This window comes from Coregonus lavaretus (genome assembly GCF_964263955.1).
Source record: "Coregonus lavaretus genome assembly, contig: HAP1_SCAFFOLD_408, whole genome shotgun sequence".
Classification (NCBI taxonomy): domain Eukaryota; kingdom Metazoa; phylum Chordata; class Actinopteri; order Salmoniformes; family Salmonidae; genus Coregonus; species Coregonus lavaretus.
In genome coordinates, this window is record NW_028162593.1 from 316,438 (window position 1) to 326,732 (window position 10,295).

Genomic DNA, 10,295 nt, shown 5'->3' on the forward strand with positions numbered 1-10,295 from the left:
TTGCTTCCTCATGAAATGTATTTTTATTTAATTACTATCAAGTAATGAACATGACAAAATGAGTTAACCCCACGTTGCCTCCAAACAACACAATGCCAGATCATTTTAACATTGACAGTCAGACATCAAATTCAGACATCAAATTCATACATCAAATTCAGACATCAGATTCAGACATCAAATTCAGCTCCAACTTTTCCCTCCCTTTAACACCTGTAGAGCTTGTTGACCCTCTGATAGTCGGTCGCAGACATCTCCAAGCTTTGTCCGATGGGCACAGCGGCATCAGGAATAGGAGTGATCGTCTCCTTCCCATACACAGTGCTGAACGACCATCTATTATAATGCATGACGGAGGAGTAGTCATAGGGAATGTCTAGGTTGTTGGTGTCCTCTTTGTCGAAGTTGGGCTCCTCCCCGCGTTCAACATACTCCCAATTGATCCTGATGTACTTGTCGCGGTCACTCCTGTTCTGCTCGTGGTAGAAACCCAGAGTGTGAAGCAACTCGTGCTGGATGGTACCGTGGTAAATACACCCTATTTTCTGCAGGGATACGAGCTGCTTACCTCCAGTTTTGCCAACCCATGAATAACAGCCGGATCTACTTTCGATGCTAAGGTAGTCCTTCTGGTTGCTACGGGGGACGAAGCGCACGCAGGTCTTGGTGTGGAAGGTGTTCATGGCGTACTTGATCTTCCACTGGGAATTATAGTCAAAATCTGAGCTGAGCGTGTAAGGAACCTCGACGATGTTCTCTGACTTCTTCTTCTCCCAGAGGCATTCGTTGAACCACCAGCACTTGATGGCGGTCCTGATTCTGGGGATCATGATGTCTCCTTCCATCAGCATCTCTGTGGTGGCATTGTTGGTCTCCAGGATCCTGGTGGTGATGTCCACCAGATCATCATGGTCTTCTGTGAAGACCATCTCATCCTTCTCATCCACCTGGAGAGGGTGGGCCTCTGTGAGTCCTAGGAAGAGAAGGAAGAAGGTGAGAGAAAGAAGGTAGACCATTGTTCTTAGCAGTGGAGAGACTGTTTGGATGTCCTCTTTTGCTGTGGCAGTGGGGGCAAGCCCAGCCGGCCGGATGCCTGACTATGACACAGATCACACAGGGCACAACATTCTCAGAGGCCTCAACTCGTGATGAATCCAACCTTGAACTAGCTAAACCTGCTGGTCATCACTCTCTGCACCCAAAGTAGCAAATGTTTCACTGTTCCCATTGTTCAGTTGAAAGTAGGTATCAATTTCATATCAACCAACGTCTGTACTGATGCATATACTGTATGCGTAATTCAGAATGACTACATAATCTTCAGACCATGTCTTTTTCAGGTCATTCAGGTCAGTTCAGGTCATTTAATGTCTCTGTACCAGAGCTGTAGGAGTTATCCAGTTATGCTGGCACACTCTTTATGATGCATCCCCACCAGACCAGACACTCTCCCCACATATTTCTAAACCATAAACTCTGATTGTAATTGCCCTACTCTGGGGCAGCTGAGGCCATTGTAGCCTGGTTGAGGCATTAAAGCCTTCGTCTCAGTGACTAGAAACATGGTGTAAGGACAGACAATACTGTATATTCAACAAGTGGTAACAATTTCATTTGATTGAATAATCCGGTTTACATTAATACAGCGTTTAAAAGGCCTTATACCCAATCATTCCAATCCTAGCTGTGCTGCAGACATTGTATTGGATACCATTACATAGACTTTGTGTCTGGGGCTGGTGTTTGTAGTGTCATGGAAGACTGGAGGGACAACAGGAATGCTGTTCTTGATTCTGTTAGATGCCATAGCCGCACTGGAGAAATCCTAAAATGGTTGAGGATTGTGATTGGTGCAACAGATAGAGAACAGACTGTCTCTCTCTCTCTCTCTCTCTCTCTCTCTCTCTCTCTCTCTCTCTCTCTCTCTCTCTCTCTCTCTCTCTCTCTCTCTCTCTCTCTCTCTCTCTCTCTCTCTCTCTCTCTCTCTCTCTCTCTCTCTCTCTCTGTCTCTCTCTCTCTCTGTCTCACATACTGTAATTCATCCTCCAGTGTTTATCTGCATGTGTGTGCCACACACTGACACACTCCCTCCTCCTTCCTACACCATATCATCAGACATGACCACAGTTCCTTGTCGTCATTCATCACGGCTGAGGTGAGAGGGCGAGGAGAGCTGGGTCTGATGTATGGCCATGGGCCTGACATACAGACACTGTCTCCATACGTTCTGCTTCACACTGATTAAGCTACACTGTGTGAGGGACGACCTTGGATCAACTGCACTTCAAGGATAAAGATCTGTATATGTCTGAAAGCTACACACTCCTATGTGTTGGACCATCACTCTACTCTATTCACCCTCCCTAATGGTACATTCACATATATAAATGACTAGTAGTCTAAGGATTAAAAGCCACCCGTGTTACATTTGTTTAAATTATTCTATCTTATCAACAAGTGCAAAGCTTCTATCGCACCGCTGTCATATTCAAGCTTAGTTCATCGACTGTGAGTTGACTCTACTCTTGTGGTACGGCAGATAGCACCCCTCTTATCACATACACAGATTAATATAACATGAACGGGAGTTAGATGATCAAGATAGAGACTATGGTTGCATCTCTAATGCCACCCTATTCCCTACATACAGATGTAGGATCTTCATTTGAGCCAGTTTGCTACAGCAGGAAAATAATCCCGTGGCAACAGGAAATGTGAATTATTATGTGGATTATAATCAATTGACATTTTTCGTAGGGGTTGATACATTTTTCGTTAGGGTAAATCAAGTCTGGAATGTCAAAGTGGAAATTACAAACTTTAGAAGCCTTTTTAAACCTTGAATACACTACATGTTTGCATTTCCTGCTGTGCAGGAAGATTCCTGCAACAATAGGATGATCAAATTAAGATACGGCATCTGTAGTGCAGTACTTATGACTAGCCCTCCCCCTATATAGTGCACTACACTTTGTAGGGAATAGGGTGCCATTTGGGACGCACAGTATGTTCCTATCCAGGGTGTGTAAATGAAGCCAGAGATGCCACTGTAATGAATTTTACGCTACAGTACAGTGCTGAGAACACACAGATGGAATGAGGAGGAGATGGGCTAAAGTGGGAGAGGAGGAGAGGAGGAGAGGAGGAGAGGAGGAGAGGATGAGAGAAGGAGAGGGGGAGAGGAGAGGAGAGGAGGAGAGGAGGAGAGGAGGAGAGGAGGAGAGGAGGAGAGGGGGAGAGGAGAGGAGAGGAGAGGAGAGGAGGAGAGGAGGAGTGGAAGAAGAGAAGAGAAGGAGAGGGGGAGAGGAGAGGAGAGGAGGAGAGGGGGAGAGGGGAGATAGTTGGTTAATATAGGTCACACACAGACTGAAGAATCCTAGGCCTTCTATACAGTACATTGATGTCTGTCTGGAAACAACCCCTAATGCCTATCTCTCATTAGGGGTGAAAACTGATCTAAAATCAGCATATAGTGGCAGCTTCATTGTACTGCGCTTCTGTCAGACGTTGAATAAAATACTTACGTGATACCATAACCACTCAGTAATGAAGCACTAACCCTTCTATAGAACAACATGGACAGAAGACATCTATTTAGACCTGCTTATTACACCCAAATGTAAACTGAACGTGCATGTTTTCAGTAGGCATGGTGTTGTGTGACCAACATGGATTATTAAGGGATCATCGCCTAGTTGGAATTGCGGGGTTAAACTGTGAGAAACTCCCATTTGGTGTTTGTACAGGACAGGTAGGATGGACACTAACCCATAATACTAATCCAGACACACCTATGAAGGTTCTATATAAAATACATGGTCTCCCTGGTCTTCCAGTCTATGGAGTCTCCACACATCCAGACACAGCTAAGGAGTCTTCCAGTCTAGGGAGTCTCCACACATCCAGACACAGCCAAGGAGTCTTCCAGTCTAGGGAGTCTCCACACATCCAGACACAGCCAAGGAGTCTTCCAGTCTATGGAGTCTCCACACATCCAGACACAGCTAAGGAGTCTTCCAGTCTAGGGAGTCTCCACACATCCAGACACAGCCAAGGAGTCTTCCAGTCTAGGGAGTCTCCACACATCCAGACACAGCCAAGGAGTCTTCCAGTCTAGGGAGTCTCCACACATCCAGACACAGCCAAGGAGTCTTCCAGTCTAGGGAGTCTCCACACATCCAGACACAGCCAAGGAGTCTTCCAGTCTAGGGAGTCTCCACACATCCAGACACAGCCAAGGAGTCTTCCAGTCTAGGGAGTCTCCACACATCCAGACACAGCCAAGGAGTCTTCCAGTCTAGGGAGTCTCCACACATCCAGACACAGCCAAGGAGTCTTCCAGTCTAGGGAGTCTCCACACATCCAGACACAGCCAAGGAGTCTTCCAGTCTAGGGAGTCTCCACACATCCAGACACAGCCAAGGAGTCTTCCAGTCTAGGGAGTCTCCACACATCCAGACACAGCCAAGGAGTCTTCCAGTCTAGGGAGTCTCCACAACTGCAGCAGAAGAAGAGGACATCCAAAGACTCTCCCCTCCAAAGTCTCCTCTCCACTGCCAAGAAAGATCAGCTACATTCGTTATCTCGCCTTTCTCCTTCTCTTCCTAGGCCTCTCCATGGGGATGACGAGGATGGGATGATCTTCACAGAAGACCCAGATGATCAAATTAAGATCCTACATCTGTACAAGTGTTAAAGGAATGGGTGGCATGTTGGATTTAAAGATGGTCTTTATTTGAAACAATCAGATTTTAGTTCAATGTGTCGACTGATTTTATCATAATGTCAATTCATTGTAATAGCATGGAAGTAAAAACACGCTTCATAAAAAAAAAAAGTCTAGCAGTTTTTTTATTCCCAATTGTCCACAATACATCATAATAAATATTGGGTCTTGTAGGGACTGTGTTGTAGCAAGCCTCCCTTGTCAGCCTGTCAGAGATATGAGTATTAATGCACATTTGATGGGTTTTGTTTAGATAACAGGGTTGACTTAGGGGTGGTAATGTGTGTGTGTGTGCGTGTGTGTGTGTGTGTGTGTGTGTGTGTGTGGGAGTTCATCTTCCTGACAGAGTATGTGTTTGGTACAAGCACGGACCGTGGTGCTCTGTCTGATGACAGCACACACAGACATAGATCAGGGTATTTGTGTGGGCTGTCAGGGATCCCACATGCCAACTCCACACTCTCTGGCTGAATCCCAAATGGCAAGCTATTCCCTACATAGTGCACTACTTTTGACCAGGGTCCATACTGTATGTCTCTGGTCAAAAGTAGTGCACTATGTAGGGAATAGTGTGCCTTTTGGGACGCAGCCTCCCTCTTACACACACACTGTCTTGTCTGGAAAAGGGGATCACCTCGGAGGGGTGAAATCACTGGGAGAGATAAACTGACTGGACTGAGTTTGTCCTGAAATGTTCACCTAGAAAACAGGAGGCAGAGAGAGAGAGAGTTGTGTGAGAATGAACAGGGTTTTGATAAGACTCTATGAGCAAAAAAGGTACATTTTGTCGAGATATATTGTATTGACTTTAATTCTGTTTGAATTATATTTGGATATTTGTCATTTAGCAGACACTCTTACCAGAGCAACTTACAATACATCTTTATGTAGTAAAGTTGATTTAAGGGTGTAGTTTAACTAAAATGACCACATTTTCCCACTACACCATAAAGTGACTGTTCCCTTGTGACAAGCCCCTTAGAGAGTACTGGGTGGTCTATGTTCTCTTGTGGTAGGGAGGGAAACTTCTTCTGCATTGGCTCATTTGAAATGTGACCCAATTATCGTTAAATAGCACGAGGTGACGAGGGGCAAACCACTCACACACACACACATGCACACATGCACGCACACACACACACACTGTGACAAGGGGCAAACTGCTACGCTGCATCTCAGACAAAGAAACGTACAAACACACAATGTCAGGCCCTCCACTTGGAGAACATTTGGGCTGTGTCATGGCACGTAGGCTACCAAGTGTTCGCTGTCATTACAATTTCCACTAAGAGGACGACTTTGCATCACAACAGATGCCAAGACTGTTGAGTTATACTTGAATGTATCTAGCCTATCTAACATTTCTTGTCATGAATCAAGGTCCCTACAGTCCTCTGCCAGATAGTCAGCTTACATCCATCTCAATACCAAGCAAGCCTAGCAACAAGCAACAAGCCTAGCAACAAGCCCTAACAGCAAAAGGACCTAGTCGCACTAGGAACAGTCCAAAACACAGCAACAAGTGTTTTCTTCTTTTAGTTCCCACAGTGTCTCCACGTCCACTTCCAACCCAACTGTATTTGCTACCACCAGCCAGAATAGTAGGCCTGGCTATCCTCAAGGGGTCGAGGAGGGCTTGGTACCCAGCCAACAGTGCACTGAGCTGGGCCGGGAAGGAAGGAGCATTGGGGGTGCTTGGATGATCTATGATCCATGCCCCCGTGGTTGTATTGAGTTATGGCAGACAGACAGACAGATAGACAGTCAGACATGTAATGGCATTTTAGTGGATAGCTTTCTGGTGGGTAAGATAGGTAGAGATTGATAGATGTGTAGAGATTGATAGAATCATTTCAGCTTTGTTGGGTATCCTAAAGCGTTATCTAATGGAAAAATATTGGTCAAAATGAATGCTTCTCTCCAGACAGAATAACTTCGGCAGAAAAGTAATAATTATTTTTGGAAGGCCGACACACACAAACTTGATAATTTTTGGTAAAATAATTCACCACTAAATAAGAAGCATATCTTTCTGATTCATGTATGATCTTTGCTCACACTGATTTCTCCTACACATCTGGTACAAGTTACAACCTCCCTGTGGGGTTACAAGGATCTTCATTTGTCCATCGCCGTATGCTCTAACTGTGTGAAGGATGAGGTAAGGGATATAGTAAAGCCATGGATTGCAACAGATATTCTAGGAATCCATTAAGTTATGTTTTTCTATATTATGGGATCACAGAGGGCTATATTGTTTATGAAAACAGGGATTTTCGTAAAGAGTAATTACATTAAATATAACGTTAAAGCTTAGCTGGATATGTATTTCGGTGTATGGCTACAAAGCTCTTGTTGGCATCCGAACAGTATGTATAGGTCAGACAGGATCGTGGAGGCAGTGCATTAACAGAGTTTATGGGTCAAGCACCATGTATAATCCCTCTCTGATATATGATACAGTCACACTGGGACCTGTGTGTGTGTGTGTGTTTGTGTGTGTGTGTGTGTGTGTGTGTGTGTGTGTGTGTTAAACTGGGACCTGTTATACATGACATATGACCATGTGCCATGTGTATGGATTCAATAGGATGGAACGGCGATGACAGCAGGAATCATTCAATCATTGTCTTGACTGTCTGGGTTTTCAATGGTCCTTGGTGGCTCCCATTCTGCTATGGGTGAATACAGTGAGATTAGTGGAGGGGTTTAACTGGTCATGTTAAGCTGGTCTCAATGCCTTCTATTTGTAAATGGTCATAGAAAAAAAATGGAAATGTGTAGGCAACATACAGAAACAGTACAATATGTTTTTGAAGATTTGATCTTCAAAATGTTCTCCTATAGGTCCACTGAGGCTACGTTCACCAGACAGTCGGCGTACAATATCATAATATATCATATATAATATAATATATTGGCACCTATTAATCAATTGAAAGTAGGTAGATGCTGGATGAATTGCTTGATGATGTATAACAAGATAAAGTGGGATTCTAGAACCAACAGATGACTGGATAAACAGCATTTATCGGTTCTGTACCCATGCAAATAAGAGTAGTGTGTACTCAGGCAGTGCCCTATGGTTAACAAGTATCCTGGGTATTATAACTGACACGTGCTATAAATCAATAGTCTGCCCTTGCCATTGAACCGCATCAGAACAAATGTACCATGTCACAACACTAATTCCCTACCAGCTTTTCCATAAACATAGACTACAGGGTGAGAAGGGGAGGAGGGGCGAGGGTATGGGGTGAGGAGTGGGGTAGGAGGATGGATGTGCGGAATGGGGAGGGGAGGGTGAGGAGGAGCGAGGCAGACGGGTGAGGGGTAATGGAGGGGCATTCATTCATTAATGACGACGTTAAACACGTACAATCTACCATGCCAAAGCTGGAACTACCTGGCACTCTCTCTGACAGAAACTTGGCTTATTTACTCAACAAAGTACGTCAAGAGGAATAAGGTTTACACAATAATTACCCCAGACACTTTCCCTCCTCATAAAATACAATTCCTGCACCACTTGCCCAAATAAACTGTATTAAAAGCAACCACATGTAGCCACTTCACTATGGTGTGAGGGGAATGCTATAGGGCTTGGCGTAAACTAGGGCACAAAATGGCAGCTCATGGCCATATGATTGAGCGATGGTGCATTAAGTGGCGTGCGTGCATGCTTGTGTGACATATTAGCACATTCAAACGTGTTAATATTTTAACACAATTGTAAATGGAGTTAGAATATAGACTCTCCTTCCCACGGTTGTTCTTGTAAGGTGCATAGTTTATGAATACCAAGTGCAGCTCAAATAAACCTTACCATCCACTGCCACACACAAACCCTCAGATCAAAACAGTTAGACTCCAGTATAGGCTATGGTATAATAACATATCAAACAGTGTAAGTAGGTAAATAAACACATTTAAGAGGCCAGTGTCATGCTTGATTTCCTTATCAGTCAATCTGTCTCCATACTGCTGTTTTTGCTCATTAGCTTCCCTTAACAGCTGTAACATATACACTACAGTGTGTTATATTATTACTGTAACATATACAGGTTATAACTGTCACTCAACTCAGCAGCATGTCCTCAATGTAGACGTAATGTGCTTTACATATCTGGGTACCCAAAACTTGTGAAAACTGGCTTGAGGAAGAACTTTCCCCTAACAGCAGATCTAGGATCAGATGACCTATTCCTCAATCCTATCCATAACTACAAGGTGGAAAAGAAACATCTGATCCTGGACCAGCATTAAAGGTACAACATCTTACAACTACAGTAGTTTAATGACAAATACTGACCTCTAGTGGATTATAAAGTAAAAACTATTCCTCTTTCAAATTCCAAAGGTCCTACAATAAGATATCACAGCCAAGGATAACATAAGATATTTTTAATTTGACATCCACATTATTTAATTTCTGTTATTGAATATTTACCATGTCAGTATTCTGTTATTGTTTCAGGCAAATTGACCAATCACACTCAGCACTTATCTAGCGGGCTATGACTGTCCGTCCAGTTTACAGTAGCCAGTTTGGTTGCTGTCCAATTGGTCTCGGTCAGGACAGTCAAATAAGCAGCAGTGAGAGTTCACAAAGAAACTATTTCTCCCACGTTCCATTGGCTCATTGCGGAGAGAAGAGCAAGGCACTGATTTCCCATGAGGTGAACAGACCCCCCTATGTCTAGAGAACTGTCCCGCTAGACTCCCAAGTCCAGTGGGTTCTTTCTTTCTCTCTCTCCTCTTATTTCTTTCTCTCTTTACCCTTCTCCCTCTTTATATTTCTGTCTGCTTCTGTATAACCATTTCTCTCACCATTTCTCCCTCTCTCTCCTTCCATCCATCCCTCCATCTCTCTAACCAGGATTGAAGCCAGACTCATCACAATAAACTTGTTGGTGGGATGATATGACCATGAAGACAGCCCCAGGAGAACAAGAGGAAAGAGTAGGAAGATGTTTACTGAACTTCTACTGGGACAATCTATTAATACATGTCTGGCATTGGATGGAGCGGCCGGGGACTGTGATATTGTCAAAAATGTCCAAAACAGTATTGAAGATGAGCATGGAAAATATACGATATCATCCACTATGATGGGATTATTCTAGAAGTATCAGGGGAGATTGAGATGTTTTCCTATTCACAGATATGGACATTGGACAGTAGGACTGATGTAGATTTGATACATCCACAAGGGCCTAATGATGACCTATGAACTATAGACACACATACACTGGAAAGTGATGAAGCCCAAATAAAATGGTCATAGATCGATGGGAGATGGCTTGGTTGAGTGAATGAATACCGAGAATCATAATAATGACTTCTATATCCAGGTTGTCTCCATGGTTTCACAGACAGAGACAAAGAGAGCATTCTATTCCTCTACCAACTCTTCATGCTTCATTTCACACTGGAACGCTACTGGAGATAGCCAGGCTATTACGCAATGTGTTCCAATGCAATACAGTGCGTGCCCCCCAAATGGGACCCTATTCCCTATAAAGTGCACTACTTTTGACAAGGGCTCTGGTCAAAAGTAGTGCACTAG

General features: G+C 43.9%; 1 protein-coding gene across 1 annotated transcript; it reads right to left on the bottom strand.

Annotated features, from left to right (window-relative positions):
• Positions 1-206: 206 nt before the first annotated feature.
• On the bottom strand, positions 207-1,016 carry LOC311119113 (hatching enzyme 1.2-like; the record flags this gene model as incomplete). Its single annotated transcript, XM_084193855.1, has 1 exon — positions 207-1,016. One exon carries the CDS (start codon positions 1,014-1,016, stop codon positions 207-209), a length of 810 nt encoding a protein of 269 aa, XP_084049981.1.
• Positions 1,017-10,295: the final 9,279 nt, after the last annotated feature.